Genomic DNA, 27,512 nt, shown 5'->3' on the forward strand with positions numbered 1-27,512 from the left:
AATTAGCCAGGTGTGATTGTGCGTGCCTATGATCTCAGCTACTCGGGAGGCTGAGGCAGGAGAATCCCTTGAACCTGGGAGGCAGAGGTTGCATGAGCTGAGATTGCACCACTGCACTCCAGCCTGAGCCACAGAGTGAGACTCTGTCTCAAAATAATAATAATGATAATAATAATAATAATAATAATAATAATAAATTTGCAGATCTTCAGGTATTTGGCACATTTCTACATTACTACTGTCCATTTTTAAAAGGTTGATGCTTACTGAAATGGTATCTCCTTCTGGTGTTCTCATAGACAATAAATAAACTCTTCTAGGCCTTTGTACTTCCCCGAGCACTTCCATAGTCATCTGCTGGCTGGTCTCTCACTGGGCATCAGTGCCACAGAGAAGGGAGGTGGACTCGATAGTAATTAATGTGAATGAGGAGGGTCAGCACACCAGTGGGCTAGCCAGGCTAAAATTTCTTAAAAGGAAATGGCAAATTGGTTTTCTTTGTAAAAATTCAGGTCCTGCTGTTTTTCTTTTTCTTTTTCTTTTTCCTTTTTTTGTAGCCTGGCCAACTGTCTCCCCCTATGAAAGTGGACTTGGATTTCTTTTGTTTCAGCAGTCATTATCTGCTGTCTTTACTCTGAAAATGCACTTTCCACCTGTCCCCATCTTCCACTCAAGCCTAAGGGATTATAAAAAGGACTCATGTTTACCACTATATGTTGGGTCAAAGAGTATCAACAAATTGGAAATTAGCCTAATCCTTTAAACTCCATATAATCTGTGTCCTTCATTTTGCTCCTATCCCCAAATATTTCATTCAGTACCAAAGTCCCCAAGAGAAAATGGATTTCTTCCTAGCTGGACCTGGGGCATCTGGCCAGATCCCCATCATGTTTCACCCCAAGCTACCCCTTAATCCCAGATGGGGCTTTAGACTCCTTTGAGAGAGATGAGGCCTGTCAAGAACTGTAAAAGCTCTGGAACTTTCTCCAACTTATACTGTTAACTGTTTCATTGATGCTAGCAGAAGCCTGTTGGGTCAGAGACAAAGGACTTTATTACTAACAGCACAGCAAACAACATGAGCATATTTGCCCTAGTTCTCTTCCCCATACACAACATAGGGATGACATCATAGTCCGAGATGATACCTGCACATGCAGTGGGTTGCGTTACAGGAGAGGAACCCAGGGCTAAGGGCCTGGCCCTTGAGCAAGCAACAAATGAGCCAGTCTTTCTCCACTTTGACCTGTTTAATTGCCTGTGTGACTAACCAGAGAAACCATTCAGTATCAGGAGACAGATCAGTCCTAAAATCCAGTACACTCGGCTGGGCACAGTGGCTCACGCCTGTAATGCCAGCACTTTGGGAGGCCAAGGTGGGCAGATCACCTGAGGTCAGGGTTTCAAAACTAGCCTGGCCAACATGTCTCCACTAAAAATACAAAAATTAGTCCGGCATGGTGGTGGATGCCTGTAATCCCAGCTACTCGGGAGGCTGAGGTGGGAGAATAGCTTGAACCCAGGAAACAGAGCTTGCAGTGAGTTGAGATCATGCCACTGCACTCCAGTCTGAGTGACAGAGTGAGTAAGACTCCGTCTCAAAAAAAAAAAAAAAAAAAAAAAAAAATTCCAGCACACTCAGCAAGAACAGGCAGGGACCTTCAGGGTCCATGGTGGGCTGCCTTTCCCAATAGGACCCACATACTTCTCATTATTCCAATCTTTCCTTCAGAATTACCTAATCCAAGGGGGTACAACACTGAGAGCTAGTGGCCCTGGGCTAACTGTTAAAGACTGCATGAAAAGTACTACTAGTTGCTGAAGGAAAATGGATTGTGGGATGTAAATTTGTCTCCTTATATTTAAACAAAAACACTCAAAACCCTCTTCCCCATCCCTTCTACTGTTTCAGTTCCTACTGGTCTGTTATGTAAGTTCTCAGTTCCTGTTAGGTTGTAACACTGAAAAAGAAACCCTGTCTACCCTCTAAGTTGGATGGAGAATTCAACATAAATAGGAAAGATATGTCTACTAAGCGACTGAAACTTAATATGTCCAAAACCAAACTTCTGGACTTCTTCACACACCATGCTGTCTTCTCCCATAGCTTCCCCTCCATAGAGAAGGTAACTGCTATCCTTCCAGGCGCTCCTGCCAGCAGCCTCGGAATCAGGCTTGATTCCTCTTTTTCTCTCCCATTTCATAGCTCGCTCAACCCCCCAGGCTATCCAGAACCTGAGTGGCTGCCTTCCTCCATGCTGAAGCACCATCATTTCTTGCCTGGATTGTTGCAGTAGCCTCCAAACTGTTTTGCTGCTTCAGTCTTTACTTTCTCACACCGTTCTCAATTCAGCAGCCACAGGGTCCTTTCAAAATGGAAAACCACATCATATCACTTCCTACTCAAAACCTCCCATTGACTCCTAACTCATTCAGAATAGAAGGCCAGCCAGGTGTGGTGGTGAACACTTGTAGTCCCAGTCACTCAAGAGGCTGAGGGGATGATGGCTTTAGCCAAAGAAAGAAGAACAAGGAGGAGGAGGAGGAGGAGAAGAAGGCGGCTAACTTCTTGTAGTGACGTGCCAGGTTCTATATCTCTTTGATCTGATATCTGACTACTGTCCTCTCATGGCCTCCCCATCCCCCTGCCCCCAATACCTGGAACACAGATGCCTGTGCCTGGCCCTTGGCATGTACACAGCCCCTCCCTCTGCCCAGGTGCCCCCTCCACCAGCTGTCCATGGGGCTTGCTCCTGCTGCTCCTTCAGGGCTCCCTACCCCAGCATTCCCCATTCCTTTGTTTGTTTTGAGACAGAGTCTCACTCTGTCGCCCAAGCTGGAGTACAATGATGCAATCTTGGTTCACGGCAACCTCCACCTCCCGGGTTCAAGTGATTCTCCTATCTCAGCCTCCTTAGTAGCTGGGATTACAGGCGCCCGCCACCACACCAGGCTAAATTTTTTTGTTTTTAGTAGAGACAGGGTTTCGCCGTGTTGCCCAGGCTGGTCTTGAACTCCTGAGCTCAAGTAATCTTCCCACCTAGGCCTCCCAAAGTGCTGGGATTACAAGCATGAGCCACCGCGGCTGGCCCCCGTGTTATTTTTATCCATAGCACTTATCACTGTCTGAGGTAGTACAGATGTTTATTTCCTTGTTATGATCTGTTTCCTCTGACTACAATAAAAACTCCATGAAGTCAGGGATTCTATTTGCCATTGTGCACCAAACCCCAATGCCTAAAAGGTGTCTGTCATACACTAGGCATCTAATAAATTGTTGAATTCATTAATTCAACTCATATTTATCATCACTTTTTTCATTTGCAGTTCAAGGCGGAGAGAGAGACAAATCAACAGGTACTTATAATACGGTAGGTAAGTGCTATATTTGGAGAAATATAGGGCATTACAGAGTCACAAAGGAGAACCAGATGCAAATAAAGAATAAGGAAATATAAGCGCCCTCAGAGAAGTCCTCTGACATCCTGCATGCTCCGATTCGGCATAAACAGCCTCCTATCTGACCTGTAGAGTTCTGGTGCTTTTGTTTGAATTTGTGATTATAAATGTGTCAGATGTGTCAGTCACTGCCTTCGTAGGCAAATGCAAAATGACGAAACATTTTCTTACCAAAAATAATAGCCTGGGGCCAGGCGCCATGGCTCACACCTGTAATCCCAGCACTTTGGAAGGCCGAGATGGGCAGATAACTTGAGGTCAGCAGCTCAAGACTAGCCTGGCAAACATGGTGAAACTGAAAACAAAAATTAGCCAGGTGTAGTGGCGGGTGCCTGTAATTCCAGCTATTCAGGAGGCTGAGACAGGAGAATTGCTTGAACCCGGGAGGCAGAGGTTGCTGTGAACTGAGAGTGCACCACTGCACCACTGCACTCCAGCCTCTGACAGTAAGACTCTGTCTCCTAAATAAATAAATAAATAAATAAAATAAAATTGTAAAAAAAGTAATAGCCTGGGAGTCAACAAAAACAATGTTCCTATGGGAACATAGTTTTGTTTTTTGTTTTGTTTTGTTGGTTTTTGTTTTTTTTTTGAGACAGGGTCTTGCTCTGTTGCCCAGGCTGGAGTACAGTGGCACGATCACGGCTCACTGCAGCCTCAACCTCCTGGGCTCAAGCAATCCTCCCACCTCAGTTTCCCGAGTGGCTGGGATCACAGGCGCACACCACCACACCTGGCTAATTTTTTGTATTTTTTCTTCTAGAGATGAGGTTTTGCCATGTTGCCCAGGCAGGTATCAAACTCCTGAGCTCAAGTGATCCACCTGCTTCGGCCTCCCAAAGTGCTGGGATTACAGGCTGTTTTATATTTTTTATGAATTAAGTATCTTTAAATATTTACTGAAGAATTTATTTTAATTATTCTAAATTCTCTTCTAATTATTATGAAGGTAGATACCTGTTTCACAAAATTACAATTATATGCACATAAAATCTATAGTACATAAAATCTATACAGGGGGTGGCTCACACCTGTAATCGCAGCACTTTGGGAGGCCAAAGTGGGCAGATCACCTGAGGTCAGGAGTTCGAGACCAGCCTGACCAACATGATGAAACCCTGTCTCTACTAAAAAGACAAAATTAGCCAGGTGTGGTGGTGCACGCCTATAATACCAGCACTTTTGGGAGGCTGAGGTGGGTAGATCTCCTGAGGTCAGGAGTTTGGGACCAGCCTGGCTAACATGGTGAAACCCTGCCTCTACTAAAAATACAAAAATTAGCCAGGCATGGTGGTGGGTGCCCATAATCCAAGCTACTCAGGAGGCTGAGACAGGAGAATCGCTTGAACCTGGGAGGCAGAGGTTGCAATGAGCCGAGATTGGGCCATGGTACTCCAGCCTGGGCAGCAAGAGTGAAACTCCCTCTCAAAAAAAAAAAGCTATAGCTTTTCATGGAATATCTGCATTTGCACATACGTCTCCTCTGCAGGACATTCTTTCATTCACCCAATTGTTTTCTGCTCTTTCTGGTGCCTTTCTTTTCTTCAAGCAACATTTATTCGAAGAAGTCATCAGCGTGGGGGCGTTTCCTATATGCTCAGGGCTACAAAATCAGCTTTTCCCATCATTTTCCCCTTGGTATCTTCCTCCTCCCCGTCCTTCCTCCTTTTGTCTTCTATTCCTAGAAGTCTGTGGCTTTTCATAGTTTGGGGATTTTGTTGTTGTTGTTTTGACAGAGGAATTAAGGTCACACATGTACTTAATCACCTGAGCCGAGTAGCCTCTTTTCCCAAAGGCCACGGAGCTTTGCCCAGGTGCCTCTGCACTGTCATCGCTCACTCATTGGCCTTCCTTTCTCTTCCTCCAGGTCCAGGGGAAGCAAAAATCCCAAATCAAAAATTCCCTTAAGGCTTCATAAAAATTAGAGCTAGAAAGAAAAAAAAAAAAGATTTAAATTAATTAATTAAGAGCTAACAGCTAATATTTATGAAGTGCTCGCCATGTGCTGAGCATTCTACATAAATTCTGTCACTCGCACTTCACAGTACGTCCACAAAGTAGGTACAAAGGCAAAAATCTCAGCCTCAGAGAGGGCAAGTGACTGGTGTGAGGTGCTCTGAGTTCTGAATGATGGAACATTCATTTCACGTGTACCTAAACAGTCTGACCATGGAGCCACTTCCAGCCGCAATGCAACGCGCAACACTGGTCGGGGAAGCTACCAAGGAGTTAACAAGGCAGTGAGTAACACTGCAGCTGTTACAAGAATCACTAGAAATCGTGGATTTGTAGAATATCGACAATATTTTGTCCTTGTCTTGAAGGAAAGGGACTAGGGCTAGGATTACTTTTTCTTTTTGAGACAAGGTATTGCTCTATCGCCCAAGCTCACTGGCTCACTGCAGCCTTGGATTCCTGGGCTCCAGCAACCCTCCTGCCTCGGCCTCCGTAAGTGTTGGGATTATGAGCATAAGCCATGGCACCTGGCCTAGGGTTACTTTTAGAATGTCTTCTTTCTGGATTCTCTAGGTTTTACTCTAGGATGGATCCCACCCGGTTTGGCTTGAGTAGAATGCTGGTAAAGCTATCTAAGGTTTAGGTCCCCGGGTGATTCCCAGCAGCGAGATTCTCAGCAACTTTCAGAACCCACGTCTGTGCTTGCTACATCAGCCCCTGACCCAGGACCAAGCTTTATTTGGTCTCAGCAGCCACCTGAGAACAGCAGATGCTCAGGATTCTGCCCTGATTGCTGGTGTTTCTACCAAAGAAAGGCCATTCCCTGTCTGGTCCCAAAGGTTCCTCTTCTTGGATTCAAGCTAACCTTGGCGTGCATTGATTTGAATGTTACCTTTTCCCTATACTGGCTCCACCCTAGAAGTTTCTTTGGCCCAGACTCCTAGAAAACCAGAAGCTGCCCTTGCCTTTGCCTTCTGTCCTTCTCAGTTTGTCCAAAATATTCCTCACCAAGCCATATAGGCTGGCTTGACCTTAAATGAATCTCAGCCTCTCTTCACTGTGCTGTTCAGTTGGCACCTGGCCTGTTCTCAGTGGGGCCTGGTGACCGCGATGGCAGGTGCCTTTCTTGGGGAACCCAACTGCCTTGCATGGGATCTTCCAACCCAGCTGTTACTTTCTATTTGAAAGCTTTAGACCCAAGTAGGTCCACTACAAACTCTGTTTCCAGCCCGGGGACTTTTCTAATTCTCAGTTCATTTGCACAACAGAAACGACACCAAACCCAGTGGGTGTTCATGTCCCTCCCAGATCAGGTGACCCCCTCTGCAACCCCACTCTCTTCCCCTGGTTCCTTCTGATGATTCACCTGTGAGTTACATGCCTGCCCCTGTGCTAGGGCTGTCCTCTAGCCTAGACCCTACCGGGATATTTTGAGTGTTGAGCAGTGCTTTTCACATTTCAGTCTTTCATTTACAGTGGTCACGATTGTTGTCCTAGATGAATAGATTTTGTCATAGATAAATAAGTATCATCCGTACTATTATTTAATGTATTTTTCTTTAAATCAACTTAGTTTTTAACTTTAAACCCAATATTCTTCAGTGTTGTCCTAAATAATATTACCTTCAAGATCAGTGGTTGGATGTGCTAGTTATATATTTACTTTTTTTCTTATTTTTTGTTTTGTTTTTTATTTTATTTGAATCATCCACCTCAAAATGTCACTAGTTATATATTTTCTTTTCTTTTTTTTTTTTTTTTTGAGACAGAGTCTCACTCTGTCGCCCAGGCTGGAGTGCAGTGGCACAATCTCAGATCACCGCAACCTCCGCCTCCTGGGTTCAAGTAATTCTTGTGCCTCAGCCTCCCATGTGGCTCGGATTATAGGCATGCACCAGTACACATGGCTAATTTTTGTATTTTTGGTAGAGACAGGGTTTCACCATGTTGGCCAGGCTGGTCTTGGAACTCCAGACCTCAGGTGATCTGCCCACCTTGGCCTCCCAAAGTGCTAGGATTACAGGTGTGAGCCACCTCACCTGGCCTAGTTATATATTTTCAAACACACATTAACTAAACAAATAATTATGAGAACTGAGTCCATCTATATCAATATGATACAACTTTTTGTTCCAGGAAACACTCACCCAGGAAAATAAGAGTGTAAGCCAATATGTAACTTGGCAATTTGCTTCAGAAAATTCCTGCAAATCAATGTATTTGGGCAGGTGATTTGCTTACCTGGGCAAAGAGCTCGTTTAGTAGACAAGGTTACTCCTAAGGACCCTCGCCTCACAAGCCTTCGAATCCGGAACGATTGTCAGAAACCGGGCCCAACCCCAGTCTGTTCTCACGGTTTTGCCGCGTTGCCCAGACTGGTCTCAAACTCCTGAACTCAAGCGATCCACCTGCCGCGGCCTCTCAAAGTGCTGGGATTACAGGTGTGAGCCACCATGCATGACCTGGCATTTTATTTCTTTTTAAAATTTATTTTATTTTTATCTTTTTTCATTTTTTGGCCTGAAGTTTCATATGTTCAACTGTTTACCACCTAAAATCATCTCCTCCATTAGGAGTGGTAGGCATAGCAGCCTTTGATGAAACATTTCCCCTAAAAACACAATCAGAAAGTTCCTCTTCCAGCACTCCACTGTCTCTCCCACGCCTTGCCTTTCTCCTTCAGTCTCTTGTGTTCCTCCTCCTCCCACACCTTCACCATCAGTGCCTTTTGCACCTGAGGTCTGCCTGCCTTCTATGACTCAGAAGGACATAAACTAAGGGAGACGGCGATTTCCAGCAGATAAGCAGACAGTATTACAGCGAGACTTACAAAGTGATAAGCAACCTCTGTGGTTTGAAAACACTGTTAACTGAAAATGGAATACTAGACCATCATGGAGCTCATCGTGACACTGGCCACTCTGAAGCCAAATTTCAAGTTTGGAAATTCACCCGGTACGGTGCAGTGTCACTGCAGTTGACACGATGTGGTATGAGAGTCTGCACCAAGAAGGCTCCTCTGCCCCACATTTCTTGCCTTTCCTCCGTTTTCCCCACAACTCACGAGTCTTAAAGGGCATAACATTTTAACTATAGCTTAAGGGAAACTTTAACTTTTTTTGTTTTGTTTTGTTTCTTTTTGAGATGGAGTTCTGTTCTTGTTGCCCAGGTTGGAGTATGGTGGCACTATCTCAGCTCACTGCAACCTCCGCCTCCCAGGTTCAAGCTATTATCCTGATTCAGCCTCCCACATAGCTGAGATTACAGGTGTGTGCCACCATACCTGGCTAATTTTTGTATTTTTAGTAGAGACAGGGTTTCACCATGTTAGCCAGGCTGGTCCCAAACTCCTGACCTCGGGAGATCTACCCACCTCAGCCTCCCGAAGTGCCGGGATTACAGGCGTGAGCCACCACACCCGGCCAACTTCAACTTTTTAACTTGAACTTGAGCAACACTTTTCTGGTCCTTCAAAGGCAGCAAATCTGAGGAGATATGATTATAAAAACCATTGGGACCAGCATGGTGACTTGTGCCTATAATCCTAGTGCTTTGTGAGGCTGAGGCAGGAGGATGGCTTGAGGCAGGAGTTCGAGGCTGTAGTGAACTATGATCACACCACAGCACTCTAGCCTGAGGACAGAGCAAGACCTTCTCTAAAAAAAGTAAATAAAATAATTAAAAAAAAAATTTTAACTCAACCATTGGTATTTATGGATCACTTATAATGGCTAGGATGTTTTTAAGGTCTCCACTACCTTGCCTGTGTGCTTTGATTCTTAAAGAACCCTGAGAATGGTAGGTATTATTTTCCAGTTTACAAAGGAATTAACCCAGGCTTCAAAAGTTTTGATGATTTTCCTGAGGTCACACATCTAGTAAGGGGCAGGCCACGGCTGCCTCACCAAGTCCCTGCCCCTAACATTACTGGGAGTGGATCCATAACATAAAAACTGCCTCTGGTGTTTGTGTAGCCCTTGTTGGTCTTATAGACTGCTCGTTCATTTTCTCATTTCCTCACGGGACACCCCCTTGAGGAGGCAAGCTGGGGGTATTTTTAGCAATGGTTTGTCAGTTCCACTTCCTCTGGGATAAGCTGCAGCAGGTCAGCAGAGGAAGGAGGAAGCAGAGTGGGACGACGGAGGAGAGAGACCACGCGGAAGGGAAGGGCCTCACTCCTCTCCAGGCCCGTCCCACTCCCGCAGAACACTGTCCTGACATTTGGGCGACAGAAGGGTGCCCTGCTTTGAGAGGAAAACTACCAGGGACCTATGTGCTCTGTAAAATATATAAGGCACTACACAAGGAAGGAAAGCAGTTCCACTGAGATTGGTAATAAATAACAGCTGTAAACAGAGTAAAAGAATAGAGTTAAGAGTCTTGTCAGAGTGCCCCAAAAAGGTAAAAAGTCCTTGTTGGGGTTCAGGCTCAGCTGTAGGCTTTAAATTGTTTAGAGATATTTACAATTCTAAGATAGAGAAATCTAGGGCAATGAAGGCTCCTGCAGCTATTTAAATGGTGTCTGTGAATTAGTGATTTATGTTATTTCTTTTTTTTTTTTTCTTTTTTGAGACAGGATCTCGCTCTGTGGCACAGGCCAGAGTGCAGTGGTGCAATCATCAGTCGCTGCAGCCTTGACGTCCCACCTCAGCCTCCTGAGTAGCTTGGACTACAGGTATGAGCCACTGTGCCCGGCTAATTTTTATTTTTTGTAGAGACAGGGTCTCCCTATGCTATGTTGTGCAGGCTGGTGTCAAACTCCTGGGCTCAAGTGATTCTCCCACCTCAGCCTCCCAAAGTGCTGAGATTATAGGCATGAGCTGTGGCACCTGGCAACTCATGCTGTTTCTAATAGCTACCTACCTAATGTTGAGTATCTACCATGTGGTGGGCACATCACCTATTGGCTTCTCATTTTCAGATTAGGATGCTGAGGTTCAGGTAGCAAGTTTATGCATCGAAATTCAAAACTAGGATTGTCTTGCTTGAATGGCTTGGCGTCATCATGATGGAACTTCCAGAGGTCAGTCATATGTTACCCCAGCATCAAGAAGAAAAGAATAGACTGGACTGGCAAGCATAGGTTTCCCATTTATGTGCCTCAAATTCCATCCCATTTACTGCCATGGGCATTTTAACAGCCTTTTAAAGAAATATGGTTGGGCACGGTGGCTCATGCCTGTAATCCCAGCACTTTGGGAGGCCACGGCAGGTGGATCACCTGAGGTCGGGAGTTCAAGACCAGCCTGACCAACATGGAGAAACCCCATCTCTACTAAAAATACAAAAATTAGCCAGGCATGGTGACACATGCCTGTAATCCCAGCTACTCAGGAGGCTGAGGCAGGAGAATCGCTTGAACCGGGGAAGCAGAGGTTGCAGTGAGCAGAGATCACACCATTGCACTCCAGCCTGAGCAACAAGAGCGAAACTCTGTCTCAAAAAAAAAACAAAACAAAGATATTTAGAAACTGGCTGGACATGGTGGCTCACTGTAATCCCAGCACTTTGGGAGGCCAAGGCGGGTGGATCACCAGAGGTCAGGAGTTCGAGAACAGCCTGGCCAACGCTAAAAATACAAAAATTAGCCAGACGTGGTGGCAGGCACCTGTAGTCCCAGGTACTCAGGAGGTTGAGGCAAGAGAATCACTTAAACCCAGATAGCACCACTGCACTCCAGCCTGGGTGACAGAGCAGTACTCAAAAAAAAAAAAAAAAAAAAAGGAAAAAGAAATATATAGAAACCTGTTTATACACAAGAAAACCTATTTGAAATACAATGTGGATTTTAGCTTTAGTTTGATTTTTTTAGAACAATAGAACAGAAGCTTTTGAACTTTTTTTACCTTGACCTACAGAAAGAAAAGCCCTTTACATCATGCCCTAGTATACACAAATACACACGTGTGCAACAGAAATTTCACAGAGCAACATTTACTCTATCTGTGAGAAGCATTCTGACATTTTATTTTATTTTACTTTATTTTAGACAGAGTCTCACTCTGTCGCCCAGCTGGAGTGCAGTGGTGTAATCTTGGCTCACTGCAATCTCCGCCTCGTGGGTTCAAGTGATCCTCCCACCTCAACCTCCCTAGTAGCTGGATTACAGACATGCACTACCATGCCCAGCTAATTTTTGTATTTTTAGTAGAGACAGGGTTTCACCATGTTGGCCAGGTTGGTCTCAAACTGCTGACTTCAAGAGATCCACCTGCCTCAGCCTCCCAAAGTGCTGGGATTACAGGCATGAGCCACCATACCCAGCCATTTCTGACATTTTAGATTCTAGTCTAATCTTTCTCTCTTTTTTTTAATTTTTGTTCATAGTCTTCCTTAATTATCTTAAAAAAAAAAAGTGGTAAAAACGTAACATGAGCTCGGCCTCTTCAAATCATTTTAAATAGATCTGGCCAGGCACAATGACTCACACCTGTAATCCTAGCACTTTGGGAGGCCGAGGCGGGTGGACCACCTGAGGTCAAGAGTTTGAGACCAGCCTGGCCAACACGCTGAAACCCCGTCTCTACTGAAAATACAAAAATTAGCCAGGTGTGGTGGTGCGTGCCTGTAGTCCCCAGCTACTCGGGAGGCTGAGACAGGATAATCACTTGAACCTAGGAGGCAGAGTTTGCAGTGAGCCGAGATTGAGCCACTGCACTCCAGCCTCGGTGACAGAGCAAGACTGCGTCTCAAATAAATAAATAAAATAGATCTTTTCTTTTTTCGATGCTGCTCATGACCTGCTATATTGATACCAGGATTCACTAATATATTGTTTCTTTTTTTTTTTTTTTGAGACAGAGTCTCACTCTGTCGCCCAGGCTGGAGTGCAGTGGTGCTGTCTCGGCTCACTGCAACCTCTGCCTCTTGGGTTCAAGCAATTCTCTGCCTCAGCTCCCCAAGTAGCTGGGATTACAGGCACCTGCCACCACGCCCGGCTAATTTTTTGGTACTTTTAGTAGAGATGGGGTTTCACCATCTTGCCCAGGCTGGTCTTGAACTCCTGACCTCGTGATCCACCCGCCTCAGCCTCCCAAAGTGCTGGGATTACAGGCGTGAGCCACTGCGCCTGGCCAATATGTTGTTTCTACAACAATGGAATCTGAAACCTGGGTCTAACATTTTTTTTTGCCTGAAATGACACAGTAGAGTAGTTAAAGGTTCAAAAGTAAATGGGAAAGACAGAGAAGGAGAAAAAGAGAAATTTTAAAACTTAATTATTGATGGCTACTCAGTGGGAATATTACCACCCTTATGCATTTTTAATTATTGAAAAGAGATGCCATTTATAAATGCTGCTTATTTTTTCCTACAGGCTGATCGAAGATGATGAAATGCCACATTCGCTTCAGTAAACAGACATTTCAAAGTCCAAAGGAAACAAACTCAAAGGTTAGTTCATTTGTGTCTCAAATAATATTCATCAGCTGGTTTGCTAACTAGGGCAAGTCTCTCTGAAGCAAATGCACGAAGGAACGCGGGTATCATCATCCACTAGGTGGCAGTATAGAACAGGAATAGCCTTAGCCTCAGCCTATTTACTGACACGTGGGTGGTGTGAACTGCAAAAGAATTTCGAAATCCAGGACTCCCCAGTAATTCACAAAGATTCCGCCTGAAAGTTTACTTAATGCTCCTGGCATGTTTCTGCCCTTTCTTGGAACATCCCTGAATTTCAGCTTCATTCTTGCTGACAGGCTGGTATTTAAAATTAGTAATATCCCTGGCTACTTCCTTGTGGCAATGTGGATGAACTGTGGCTGTGTAAAGTCAGAGCCGTAGTATTGTCTGTATTTATTAATGACCTACAAGGTAAGCGTATGCCGTGAAGGTTTTATCTCTCGCCCCCTACCATCTAACAGCTTAAAAATACTGAGTTCCTCACATCATTCTCATTGCTAACAATTTCCGTATTTTTCTTTTGTTTTTGTTTGTTTGTTTTTGAGATGGAGTCTCACTCTGTTGCCCAGGCTGGAGTGAAGTGGCACGATCTTGGCTCACTGCAACCTCCACCTCCCAGGCTCAAGCGATTCTCCTTCCTTAGCCTCCTGAGTAGCTGGGACTACAGGCACGTGCCACCATGCCCAGCTAATTTTTTATTTTTAGTAGAGATGGGATTTCACCTTGTTGGCCAGGATGGTCTAAATCTCTTCACCTCGTGATCTGCCTGCTTCAGCCTCCCAAAGTGCTGGGGTTACAGGTGTGAGTCACCCCATCCGGCCTTTTTTGAGACGGAGTTTCACTCTTGATTGCCCCAGCTGGAATGCAATGGCAAGATCTCAGCTCAATGCAGCCTCCGCCTCCCGAGTTCAAGTGATTCTCCTGCCTCAACCTCCCGAGTAATAGGGATTACAGGCATGTGCCACCGTGCCTGGCTAATTTTTGTATTTTTAGTAGAGACAGGGTTTCTCCATGTGTGCCAGGCTAGTCTTGAACTCCTGACCTCAGGTGATCCACCCGCCTTGGCCTCCCAAAGTGCTGGGATTACAGGTGTGAGCCACCCCTCCCCCAGCCCAATTTCTATATTTCTTAGTTGCTCTGCAAATTGTAAAGTCACTGAACATATTTGATTAACATTTTGGTTCTTGTTCAACTGAAAAGGATGGTCTTCTCAAGTACACATTGGCAATACATTTTCCCTGCAAGAACTAATAGCTGATAAGTTGGAAATGTTTCATAAACAAAAATGTACGCTTTATGCAATATGATCATATTCTTTTGACATAACCACACGTATGAGAGATTAAAATCCCCACAGGTAATGTTTATTCATAAAACTTCTTTATATTAACTTAGAAGTTTTACTTATTTTAAAATATTTTTTGAAGTAGCTAAAGAGAAGACATTTATGAATGATTTTCTCTTGCGAATTTATGACATTTTTGTATCATCTGAATCTGAGTATGTATTACTTTTAAAAACAGAAAAATAAAAGTGTTTTGTTATAGAATAATACATAACTATCAGAGAAAAACATACATTTTAGTATAGCACAACCTAGAAAGTTATTACTAATAGGTCACATAACTTAAGTGCTAAGTTCATCTTGACCATGAATTGCCGAGTTTGGAAATATTTTTGAAGTTAGGTCACTTCTACCTATTCTTATCTATAATTAAGTATTCTTCTCAAAGAGGAAAGATCAAGTTGCTCATTATTCTTACCATGAAGACAATTAGTAAGATACCTAATAGTAGCACCTTCAGTTGTTAAAAACAGCAAAACCAGTATATCTAATATTTTTTGTCATTCTTTACACCACACAGTGACACATCCATGTGGTGGTTCACAGGTTTAGAGCATAAGAAGCACTCTCACTTACCTCTGCACATTTCATATTCCTATTAGATGCATGAAATGGGTGGGGCATCCATAGGGATACGAACTTCTCCATATGAGACCATACATCTATGCAGTCACAGAGCCAGGGAAGAACTAAGCATTGATTCCGAGTCAGGCTATTTGCCTTTCATTTCTGTGGGCATGGCATGAATGCTCCATCCATGTCGATGAGGAAGAGGATGCCTTTTTACCAGGCATTCAATGTGCTAGATGCTCTTTGTTGCTTCTTCTTCATCCGCATGTGGGGAATGAGCTGGAGGGAGTGAAGAGGAGCACAGAAGGACAAGAGTGACCCAGAGCAGCCTGTGAGCACCCGTAATGCTCTCACTCCCAATGTGGAATGGGTTCTGGGAGGATGGCAATACAGGTATTATTCATGCTGAATCTTTTTTTTTTTTTTTTTTTTTTTTTTTGAGACTGGGTTTCACTCTGTTGCCCAGGCTAGAGTACAGTTGCACAATCATGTTTCACTGCAGCCTTGACCTCCCAGGCTCAAGCAGTCCTCTCACCTCAGCCTCCCAGGTAGCTGGGATACAGGCACACACCACCACGCCCAGCTAATTTTTGTGTATTTTTTGTAGAGACAGGGTTTCACCATATTGCCCAGGCTGGTCTCGAACTCCTAGCATCAAGTGATCTGCCCACGTCAGCCTCCCAAAGTGCTAGAATTATAGGTGTGAGCCACGGCTTCCAGCCCATGCTAAATCCTAATACCACATTCATTTATCACATTGTCCATTACCTTTCAAATTCTGTGGCAACATAGCCATGTGTTCACCCAATTGTTAAGTATTTGTTGAGCATCTCCTAAGCACCCGGGACTACGTTAGATGCTGAGTCCAAAGTTGAGAGCAGCAGACAGGCTCCCTGTCTACGTGGAGTTTGGAGTCTAGCAGGAGAGAGACATTACATTGAAAAGCACAAAGACAAACACATCATTACTAATTCTACGGGGAAACGAAAAAATAGACTTTATGAGAGACACTAGCAGGAAAGAAGACATAATTAGGATGGAGGGGGGTGTGGCAGGAAGTTTTTCTCAAGAAGTATCATTTAGGCCTGGCGCAGTGGCTCGCACCTATAATCCCAGCCCTTTGGGAGGCCGAGGCAGGTGAATTGCCTGAGGTCAGCAGTTCGAAACCAGCCTGGCCAACATGGTGAAACCCCATCTCTACTAAAAACCCAAAAATTAGCCAGGCATAGTGGTGCACTCCTGTAATCCCAGCTACTTGGGAGGCTGAGGCAGGAGAATCTCTTGAACCCGGGAGGCAGAGGTTGCCGTGAGCCAAGATGGCGCCACTGCACTCCAGCCTGGGCAACAGAGCGAGATTTCATCTAAAAATAATAATAATAATAAAAGTATTATTTAAGCTGAGACCTAAATGATGAGTAAGGATTTACAAGGAAAGATTTCAGGAATGGTTTCAAGAAGAGGAACTCCCTTATACCGAGGCCCTGAGGTAGGAAAATGCTTAGTTTGTTGGAAGAATTGAAAGCAAGCTCATGTGGGCAGAGCAGACGATGCAAAGGGGTGTGTGGCCAGAGACCAGGCGAGAGAGGCCTTGCTGCCCATCTTAAGTACTCTGTGTTTATCCGAAGATCAGTGGCAAGCCATTGCTGAGTTCCAAGTAGAGAAGAGACATAATCAGACCTTTTCAAAGATGGCATTGGCAGTTTCTGTTGGGTTAGAATGGAGTGGGAGTCCGCGTGGGAAATCAGTGCAGAGGCCCCAGGGACAGATGGTGGTGACAGCACTGGGGCGGTGGCTGAGGAGGTGACAGGAAAGGGAAGCATCCAGACGTGGTGCTGGATGGGATGAGGGGGGTGAGGGAGAGGGACATGCCTCCAAAGTGTGGCTTGATAAAGAGCTCGTGGGTTTGTCACTCGTGAAGGTGCAGAACAGGAGGGGAACAGCTTTGGTGACTGGGGAGGTGGCATCATCAGGAGCTTAGATGTAGACTTATTAGGGGCAAGCCGTCTAGGAGACATTCAAGTGGAGATGTCAGGGAGGCACTTGAATTTAAGAGTGTCGTTGAAAAGAGAGCCTTACGTTGGAGCTAATTGCTTTGGGAGATGGTAATAAAATTCATCAAAACTGATGGGACCATCTTGGGAAAAAGAGTATGATGAAAAGAAAGGAAGATCCAGAACCAAGCCCAGAGAAACCTCTACTCTTAAAAATAGATAAAGGGTGCTGGCACCATGGCTCATACCTGTAATCCCAGCACTTTGGGAGGCCAAGGTGGGAGGATCGCTTGAGCAACATGGTGAAACTTCATCTCTACTAAAAATATAAAACTTAGCCAGGCATGATGGCACACACATGTATCCCCAGCTGCTCGAGAGGCTGATGTGGGAAGATCGCCTGAACTAGGGGAGGTCGAGGCTGCAGTGAGCTGTGATCGTGCCACAGCACTTCAGCCTGGGCACAAAGTGAGACCCTATCTTAACAAAAAAAAAAAAAAAAAGGCAAAGGAGAAGGAGGCAGTTAAAGAGCTGGAGCAGGACCTACCGGAGAGGTAGGAGAAGAACCAGGAGAGTGTGGTGTCTAACAAGTCAAGAGAAGAGAAAGTTCCATAAGGAGGAAGTGGCCAGCAGTGCCCAAGGCAGCTGGGAATACAACCCATGAGTAAAGCTGGCAAAGCGCTCAGCAGCAGTTCAAAGAGGAGAGCACTGCACATGAGAAAGGAAAAGATACCTCTGTAGAAATGTCAACCGTGAGTAGCTGGTTTATTTTCAAGGGCACCTTTTACCCACATTCTGTAGTAGCCAGATAAGTAGGAACTGTTAGTACCATTTTTATTTTCCTAATATTTATTTATTATTTATTTTGAGACAGAGTCTCGCTCTGTTGCCCAGGTTGGAGTGCAATGGTGTGATCTTGGCTCACTGCAACCTCTGCCTCCGGATTCAAGCAATTCCCCTGCCTCGGCCTCCCGGGGAGCTGGAATTACAGGCATGTGCCACCAAGCCTGGCTACTTTTGTATTTTTAGTAAGGATGGGGTTTCTCCATGTTGGTCAGGCTGGTCTCGAACTCCCGACTTCAGGTTATCCACCCGCTGTGGCCTCCCAAAATGCTGGGATTACAGGCATGAGCCACTGTGCCTGGCCGCCCAGCTGATTTTTTTTTTTTTTTTTTTTTTTTTTTTGTATTTTTAGTAGAGACGGGGTTTCACTATGCTGGTCACCAACTCCTGACCTCAGGCAATCCACCCGCTTCGGCCTCCCAAAGTGCTGAGATTACAGGCATGAGCCACCACACCCAGCCATTTTCCTAATATTTAATTAGGAAAATTTTCAGACATAAAAGTTGAATGCATTACACAATAAGCACCCAGGTGTCTATCACCTGGATTCCACAAGCAACATTTTATTATACCTGCTTCATCACGTTTCTATCCATCTAACCATCCCTCCAACCGTCCATCAGTCCATCGTAATTTTTGGATGCGTTTCAAAGTAAGTTTTAGACATAAGAAGATTTCACAATGAAACATTTCAGCATCCATGTAATTAACTAGAGCTCAATATCTGTTTATGGTTCTTTTTCTTTTTCTTTTAGGAGATGTAGTCTCACTGTGTTGCCCAGGTTGGACTTGAACTACTCCCCAAGCAATCCTCCTGTCTCAGGCTCAGTAGCCAGAACTATAGGCACTGCCACTGCCCCCAGCTGATGGTTCTTTTTCCTTTAGGGTAAAATTTAAAAAGAGCAAGCTGCGCAAATCTTAACTGTGCCATTTGATGCTCTTTCTTTCTTTCTTTCTTTCTTTCTTTCTTTCTTTCTTTCTTTCTTTGTCTCTCTCTCTCTCTCTCTCTCTCTCTTTCTTTCTTTCTTTCTTTCTTTCTTTCTTTCTTTCTTTCTTTCTTTTTCTTTCTTTTCTTTCTTTTCTTTCTTTTTGAGACTGAGTCTCTCTCTGTTGCCAGACTGGAGTGCAGTGGCGCGATCTCAGCTCACTGCAACCTCTGCCTCCCGGGTTCAAGCAATTCTTCTGCCTCAGCCTCCTGAGTAGCCGGGACTGCAGGCACGTGCCACCACGCCCGGCTAATTTTTGTATTTTTAGTAGAGACGGGGTTTCACCATATTGGCCAGGATGGTCTCGATCTCTTAACTTTGTGATCTGCCTGCCTTGGCCTCCCCAAGTGCTGGAATTACAGATGTGATCCACCATGCCCAGCCCTTTCTTTCTTTCTACAGACAGGGTGTCACACTGTCACCCAGGCACAGTGGTGCCTCATGGTTCACTGCAGCCTTGACCTCCTAGGCTCAAGTGATCCTCCCATCTCAGCATCCCAAGTAGCTGGGACTACCGGCACACGCCACCACGCCCAGCTAATTTTTTTATTTTTTGTAGAAACAGATTATCCCTATGTTGCCCAAGCTGGTCTGAAACTCCTGGGCTGAAGTGATCCTCCCACCTCTGCCTACTAAAGCTGGGATTTCAGGTGTGAGCCACTGCACCCTGCCTGATACTTTTCGACAAATGCATATCTTGCACGCATCCTATTAAGTTATAGATTATTACATCGCCCCAGAGTTTGTCACTGCTGCTTTATCTTTCAGAAAGTGCAGAGAATGGAAGGAAAGAGCTCTGGTCCTGGGCTCATGGTAAGAACACAGCCAGTGTTCATTCCCTGCTCCCTTCTACAAGGGGATTCTACCACCACGCACACAGAATCACCCACATTTTCACCAAGATAGAAATAGACATTGAACTCGTCCTAAAAGTGCTTTTGTAAACCTTTCACAATAAACCCTTTGTAGAGGACAATGGTATCCAGTGAACCAAGCCCAGCCTGGGAAATCATAATTCCTCTCTCCGAATCCTGCTCTGGGCGTGCTGAGCAAGCTTCTGTTGCAGTTCTCTTACTTGTAAAACAGGAACAATAACCATCTACATCAGAGAAGTGTAACAATGACACTGGCATTTTCATATATTAACGAAAATAGCCCCAGAGAAAAAGGTGAAAAGATTTCAATACCAGGTTAGGAACATTTTTACCAACCCGCCACATTGTCACAGTTTACCCCCTTTGGTGCCCTAACCTGGCCACACTACTGAGGAGAGGCCTGTTGGGCACCAGTTTGAATCAGGGACGCTCTGTGTGGAGTGCTGGGTCTGCTCAGATTTGGCACTGGAATCAGGACTGTGGTTGCTTGTGATGTCTTCCCAGGTCCAATATCAATCGCTAACAACCCCTGAAAGAGGATGTAGACTTTGTTTATTTGTTCATTTTCTTGCTTTTGTTTGTTTTGTTTTCCTTTGTTTTGTAACTCAGGGCTTTAAGAAGATAGTATTAGAAACTTATCGGTTGGAATGAGGAGAGGGTTTCCAAATTACTTGCCCTAAATCTGGATTTAAGGAAATCGGAGACATAAATTGAGATAAGAGTACCTTTCTTTTTTTTTTTTTTTTTTTGAGATGAGGTCTGGCTCTGTCCCCCAGCCTGGAGTGCGATGGTGTGATCTCGGCTTACTGCAACCTCCGCCTCCTGGGTTCACGGTATTCTGCAGCCTCAGCCTCCCGAGTAGCTGGCATAACAGGCGCCTGACACCACGCCCAGCTAATTTTTGTATTTTTAGTAGAGACGAGTTTTCACCATGTTGGCTAGGCTGGTCTCGAACTCCTGACCTCAGGTGATCCACCTGCCTTGGCCTCCCAAAGTGCTGGGATTACAGGCATGAGCCACTGTGCCTAGCCAGTAAGAGTACCTTTTAAGTTTTGATTAAAATGTGCTTAAGCCTTCTTCCCAAGCTCTGTAAGAAGTCTAATGATTTCCCTGGGTTTATGTTAATTCCTGAGGTTTTGCAGACACATGTTCACTTCCAGTTCCACAATCCTGCCCTTGCTGAATGCACGCCTGTGTTGGTGTCTACTTCTGCTGTTGTCATCTTTTTCTGCCCTGGGACAATCTTGTCCTGGAATGCAACCTCTTTTCTTTGATTTCTTCCAAACCACTTTCCCAAGGCAAAGCCTTGTATAATCCCATCTCTATATCTTTAATTTCTCTCCCCTCGCCTCTCTCTTTTTTTTAATTAAATTTTTTAATTTTTTAATTTTTTTGAGACCAGTTTCCGAATTTTGCTCTTTCACCCAGGCTGAAGTGCAGTAGTGCGAGCTAGTCTCATGCAACCTCCGCTTCCTGGGTTCAAGCGATTCTCCTGCCTCAGTCTCCCGGGCAGCTGGGATTACAGGCATGTGCCACCACACCCAGCTCATTTTAAAAATATTTTTAGTAGAGACAGGGTTTCACCATGTTGGCCAGGCTGGTTTCAAACTCCTGACCTCAAGTGATCTGCCTGCCTTGGTCTCCCAAAGTGCTGGAATAACAAGCATGAGCCACCGCACCCGGCTCCCTTTCTTCTCTTGACTGTTCTACTCCCACTCACAAATTATTGTTGATGTTTAGACGTGGAGTGGTTTAGCTATAACTTTACTACCTTATATTCTTTCATCCAATGGCCCCAGGGTCTTACTTTCCACCCACAAGTGGCTAATCAAGGCATTTTTCCAGACAAAGATAGTTCTCTAAGAGGAACTTTGGTATAAATTCTTTAAAAAATATATATATACATGTATGCACATATACACACAAACACATACATATATACACATATATAATATATATGCATATACATACATCATATATCATGCATCATAGATATGTATATAATATATAAAGTATACAGATAATTACACAAATACATATTTATTTATTTATTTTATTCATTTATTTTTGAGACAGGGTCTCAACTCTCACCCAGGCTGGAGTGCAGTGATGCAATCTTGGCTCACTGCAACCACCACCTCCTGGGTTCAAGCAATCCTCCCACCTCAGCCTTCCGGGTAGCTGGGACCACAGGCACGTGTCACTACGACTGGCTAATTTGTATTTTTGGTAGAGACATGTTGCCCACGCTGGCACATAAATACATATGTATTTAAATCTATGATACATATTACATGTATATACACACATATAGATATACTCCACTGCACAGATTCAGTCATCTACACATCTAAACCACCTTCACTGTGGAATTAGTGAACTCTTTAGCTCCTGCCTTAGTCTGTTTCTTATTCTCATCTTTATTTCTCATGAAACTGATTATAATATATAAATATATTTGTTATATTGATCTCATCTTTATTTCTTATTCTTACTCATCATTTTATTTCTGCATTGCCACACACCTTCCTTTCTGATTAAAATTAATCCCATCCAGTTTGCACTGTTGAGTTTACAAAATGGGAGACTGGAAATATCTGTTCAGCCACTCATTGATTCAATCATACATTCATTCAACATACAGTAATTGAGCACCTACAATAGAATACCATATTGGGTCCTATAGAAGAGATGGATAAAAGGGAGGGGGTCCATGCCTTCGGAAACTTAAAATCCAGCTGGATGTGCAGCACTCAACACACACGAGACAAAGGCATCCTCAAATGCACAATTCTCATCAGAGGAACAGCAAATTAGAGCAGAAAGCTAAAGCTTTGCCGTGCACACCAGTGCTGCTATATCAGCAGAATGAGCAGGAGGGGGAAAAAAGCCACTGCGGTTAAAAGAAACTGCTGGCCTATGGATTTTTTTAAATTACAATTTGCATGCTCTTCTAACAGTGTTAGTTCTGCTTAGGTGGCAGAGTGGCTTTCCTGAAAGTATGAGCTCAGCCTCGTCTTATGCCTGTTTAGAGAAAGAGGTCAGGTAAAGTGATTGTAGTAACAGCACCAGGCTGGCTGAAAACCACAGTATCGCTCAGATGGCACCAAAAAGACTCACACGATGGAAAATGTTTGCCTGCTAAAAACCTCTCGAAGTCGTTTCAGAAATACTTATGAGCAGTATTTGCTCTTCTCCTTGGGAGTGTTCTCGAGGAAAACAGCTTTCCAAACTTAACAGGTTAAGGTAGTAGAACACTCTAGTAGCCTGAGTTAATTTTGCATTGAGAAGCAAGTGGGCCTTGGGTATTCAGGTAGCAAGTGGTTAAGGAGAATTTGGAGCTGGTCAGTGCCTGGCTAAATTGCATGTGCCTTGAAAAGAAGTCCTTCCGATCCACCTGTGTGTACACAAATTCATGAGTGACTGGTGCTATGAATTCAGTCCCACTAACGCACCAGCTGTGCTTTTCGGTAGCTGTTTCCTTTTCTTGACAATTGGTTTTAGGTTGTGTCAAAAGGGGAAGACACAGAACTGACACAAGGCAAAATTATAAGACATGTATCTTATTATTTAGCTTCTCTATATTGCTATATTTGAGGTGAAGGACTTAATCCTTATATAGCTCTTCCAAATCTCTTCATACAGTACCACAATTTATAACTGAACTCTATACTGAATAATCATTTAAAGCATTTTAAACTACCTTGGAAGAGAAATGAGTGATGACTGAATGTATTTGCAAAAACCCATACTCTATATATTGTAGGATGTCTACATAAAAACTAAATAACCCCATCAGTGTTCATTTGACATCTAAGTAGACCCAGGGGCAGAAAATAAAAGGACTCTCATCTTAAAGGCGGATAAATATAGTCTATGTGTGGGATTGATACTTTAATTCACAAATCAAATATATTTTAATGTACACATGGAAGAATCTAACTATGAAGTTCATGAAGAATGGCAACTATTAACATCCTGAAAGATGGTATTCATGTGCAGGAGAAAGATAATCGTCTGTTTCTCAGTGATGACAACATACAGTAAATGACTTCCTTCCATAGAACCTCCAAATTAGAGTCATTCAGGTATTTCCCGTTTCACATTCTAGCAAAGTAAGTTATATCATGCTCTTCTAAGAATTGGTTGTTTTTCGTTGCATACTTCTATGACAAAGTTAAAAATAATTTATTTGTAAGATGATGTACTAGTGGTCTTAATTTGAAAACATTTAGTGAGATGTACCTGGCATACTAGATGTGATACTAAAAGACTTGTGGGGCCGGGCGCGGTGGCTCATGCCTGTAATCCCGGCACTTCGGGAGGCCAAGGCTGGTGGATCACCTGAGGTAGGGAGTTCGAGACCAGCCTGACCAACATGCAGAAACCCCGTCTCTAGTAAAAACACAAAAATTAGCCAGGCATGGTGGTGCATGCCTGTAATCCCAGCTACTCAGGAAGCTGAAGCAGGAGAATTGCTTGAACCTGGGAGGCAGAGGTTGCTGTGAGCCAAGATCATGCCATTGCACTCCAGCCTGGGCAACAGGAGCGAGACTCTGTCTCAAAAAAAAACCAAAAAACAAAAAAACTTGTGGCCAGGAGAGGTGGCTCACGCCTGTAATCCCAGGTGTCTCTGGCTCTGGCTCTGGCTTTGTCGCCCAGACTGGAGTACAGTGGCGCGATCTCGGCTCACCACAACCTCCGCTTCCCAGGTTCAAGTGATTCTCCTGCCTCAGCCTTCAGAGTAGCTGGGACTACAGGCACGTGCCACCACGCCCGGCTAATTTTTTTGTATTTTTAGTTAGAGACAGGGTTTCACCGTGTTAGCCAGGATGGTCTCGATCTCCTGACCTCGTGATCAGCCCGCCTTGGCTTCCCAAAGTGCTGGGATTACAGGCATGAGCCACCATGCCTGGCCTCTGGTGATTTTTAATATATTTCTCTCTCTCTCTCTCTCTCTATATATATATATATGTGTGTGTGTGTGTGTGTGTGTGTTTGTGTGTGTGTGTGTATATATATATATATATATATATATATATTTTTTTTTTTTTTTTTCTGAGACAGAGTCTTGCTCTGTTGCCCAGGCTGAAGTGCAGTGGTGTGATCTCAGCTCACTGCAACCTCCACTTCCTGGGTTTAAGTGATTATCCTACCTCAGCCTCCTGAATAGCTGGAACTACAGGCATGCACAACCACGCCCTGTTAATTTTTGCATTTTTTGTAGAGACGGGGTTTTGCAGTGTTGGCCAGGTTGGTCTCAAACTCCTGAGCTCAAGCAGTCCATCTGCCTCGGCCTCCCAAAGTGCTGGGGTTACAGGTTTGTGCCACCACGCCCAGCCAATTATTATTTGAATTTTAACAATGATCGTTATTTATTTCATCAGAAGGACCCATTAAAGATATTTCCATTGTAAAAATAACTGCATTAAAAAAATTGGCTTCCTGTACTTAAATAAATAATATTAGATCCATGACGGACACCATTCACTGTTTAGTTACAGATAGAACTGTAGAAAATATATGAAACGAACACTGTATATTATTATAAGATTATCTTCATGACTTCGAATGAAGCAAAATGTCTTCTTTTAAGACAGGGTGTCACTCTGTCACCGAGGCTAGATTGCAGAGGCACAGTCACAGCTTACTGCAGCCTCTACCTCACGGGTCCATGCAATCCTTCCCCCTTAGTTTCTGGAGTAGCTGGGACTAGAGGTGTGGTGAGCTACCAGGCCTGGGTATTGTATTATTATTTTCTGTAGAAACAGGGTCTCCCTGTGTTGCCCAGGGTGGTCTCGAATTCCTGGACTCAAGCGATCTCCCCACCTCTGCCTCCCAAAGTGCTGGGATTACAGGTGTGAGCTACCACACCCAGCCAACTTCAACTTTTATTTTGGATTTAGATGTGCAAGTTCATTACATGGGTGTGTTGCATGATGGTATGAATCATTGCATTACCTGGGTAGTGAGCATAGTACCAAATAGGTAGTTTTTCAGCCCTTGATCTTCTTCCCTCTCTCCCCTCTCAAGTAGTCCCCAGTGTCTATTGTTCCTTCCCATCTTTATGTTCATGTGTACCCAATGTTTAGCTCCTATTTGTGAGAACATGTGATATCTGGTTTTCTGTTCCTGCATGAATTCACTTAGGATAATGACCAGCTGTATCCATGTTGCTTCAAATAACAAGATTTCATTCTTTTTTATGGCTGCATGATATTCCATGGAATATATGTACCATATTTTCTTTAACCAATACACTGTTGATAGGTACCTCGGTTGATTCCATGTCTTTGTTATTGTGACTAGTTTAAGCAAATTTTATTAATACAGAAAAGACATGAATCATGAAGGAAAAGTTCTTTTCTGAGACGGGGTCTCACAGTGTGTCAGCTCACTGCAACCTCTGCCACCTGGGCTCAAGTGATCCTCTTGCCTCAGCCTCCCAAGCAGATGGAACTGCAGACATGCACCACTATGCCTGGCTTCTTTTTTTTTTTTTTTTTTTGTATACTTGGTAGAGACAGGGTTTTACCATGGTGTTCAGAGTGGTCTCAAACTCCTGAGCTGAAGTGATTTGCCCGCCTTGGCCTCCCAAAGTGCTGGGATTACAGGCCTGATTCACCACACCTGGCCTATAAAGGGAAAGATTTATAAATTTGCTTGTATTTTATAGATGACACTAAAATTAAAAGCTTAATTTAAAATTGAAGTTACAAAACAAGCCACAGAACCAAGGAAAGGTATAACACGTATAACAAAGTATTAGTTACAAGGAAAAAATTAATAAGCAAAAAAAAAAAAAATTTTGTTTAATGAGCAAAAATATGAACAAGAAGCAGAAAAGGAAAACAAAATCACAAAAATCACAAACGTGTGCTCAGCCTCACTATAGAGAAAAAACTTAAAATGAGATACCATGGTATATACCTCTGATTATCTACAATATTTATCCAGACATATGAGATGTTGAAAAGGATGTAGAAAATAGGAACTTACGGCCGGGCGCGGTGGCTCAAGCCTGTAATCCCAGCACTTTGGGAGGCCGAGGCGGGCGGATCCGGAGGTCAGGAGATCGAGACCATCCTGGCTAACACGGTGAAACCCCGTCTCTACTAAAAATACAAAAAAAAAAAAAAACTAGCCAGGCGCGGTGGCGGGCGCCTGTAGTCCCAGCTACTCGGGAGGCTGAGGCAGGAGAATGGCGTAAACCCGGGAGGCGGAGCTTGCAGTGAGCTGAGATCCGGCCACTGCACTCCAGCCTGGGTGACAGAGCAAGACTCCGTCTCAAAAAAAAAAAAAAAAAAATAGGAACTTACATATTCTAGTAGTGGGACTGAAAGCGAGTACAGCCATTTTGATATTGAATTACTGATATCTAACAAAAATGTATGTTATGACCCAGAAAATCTTTTTCTAGAGAAACTTGCAAATATTTGCATAGAAGACATCTACAGAAAGTTGGAAACAATCTAGAAGTCTATCAGTAGGGAAATGAAAAATAAATTGAATATTCCCAAGAACATTAAAACAGCAGTTGATGCTGGATGTGGTGGTGTGCACCTGTAGCCCCATCTATTCGGGCGGCTAAGGTGGGAGGATCCCTTGAACCCAGGAGTTCGAGGCAGTAGTGAGCTATGATTGTGCCACTGTACTCCAGCCTGGGCAATAGAGCAAGAAAAAGCAAACAAAAAATCCCCAGCAGTTTAAAACATGAACCAGGGCTCTAGGTATTGATGTTATTAACATAGATTACCAAAAAATCATTGAGAAGAAAAAAGAAGCAGGTTGCAAAAATATTTCCATAGTGTGATAAAATTGTTTTAATTGTAAAAACACCAAATATATTGATAATGGATACATAGAAAATAATAAAGAGAATCATGTACTAAAGGAAACTATTAGTTATTGTCTCTGGGGAGAGAAGTGGAGGAAAGTAATTTAAAAAGGTAGCAAAATGGACCTGATCTGAATATTATGTCACTTTTATTTAAAAAAATAAAAGCAGCCAGGGATGGTTACTAACGCCTATAATCCCAGCACTTTGGGAGGCTGAGGCAGGTGGATCACCTCAGGTCAGGAGTTC

The 27,512-nt window shown here is 43.8% G+C and overlaps 1 protein-coding gene and 1 long non-coding RNA gene across 27 annotated transcripts in view; one reads left to right on the forward strand and one right to left on the reverse strand.

Moving 5' to 3' along the window:
- The window catches only part of LOC105478874 (cyclin-J-like protein), a 107,114-nt gene that overhangs the window by 67,610 nt on the left and 11,992 nt on the right, over positions 1-27,512 (forward strand). For 10 of the 23 annotated variants that reach the window (XR_011617130.1, XR_011617131.1, XR_011617132.1 and 7 more), the window contains 4 exons: positions 3,328-3,357; positions 9,992-10,090; positions 10,337-10,438; positions 12,731-12,807. Coding sequence is in view for 12 of the 23 variants with exons in the window: in XM_071085657.1 (XP_070941758.1) it covers positions 3,328-3,357; positions 9,992-10,090; positions 10,337-10,349 (142 nt within the window). In the remaining 11 variants the exon portion in view is untranslated. Of the gene's footprint in view, positions 1-3,327; positions 3,376-8,584; positions 8,599-9,987; positions 10,091-10,336; positions 10,439-12,730; positions 12,808-15,010; positions 15,125-27,512 lie in introns of those variants that run through there. The other 13 variants (XM_071085652.1, XM_071085654.1, XM_071085653.1 and 10 more) reach the window with 7 other exon arrangements.
- LOC105478876 (uncharacterized) overlaps positions 1-27,512 on the reverse strand; it is a 38,387-nt gene that overhangs the window by 7,524 nt on the left and 3,351 nt on the right. Inside the window, exons 2-4 of one of the 4 annotated variants that reach the window (XR_985561.2) lie at positions 14,738-15,010; positions 5,227-5,386; positions 1,613-2,366 (exon numbers count right to left, since the gene is read on the reverse strand). This is a non-coding gene — a long non-coding RNA (uncharacterized lncRNA). Of the gene's footprint in view, positions 1-1,612; positions 2,367-2,702; positions 5,387-14,737; positions 15,011-27,512 lie in introns of those variants that run through there. The other 3 variants (XR_985560.3, XR_011617135.1, XR_985564.2) reach the window with 3 other exon arrangements.

The sequence above is a fragment of the Macaca nemestrina genome, chromosome 19 (genome assembly GCF_043159975.1).
Source record: "Macaca nemestrina isolate mMacNem1 chromosome 19, mMacNem.hap1, whole genome shotgun sequence".
NCBI lineage: Eukaryota > Metazoa > Chordata > Mammalia > Primates > Cercopithecidae > Macaca > Macaca nemestrina.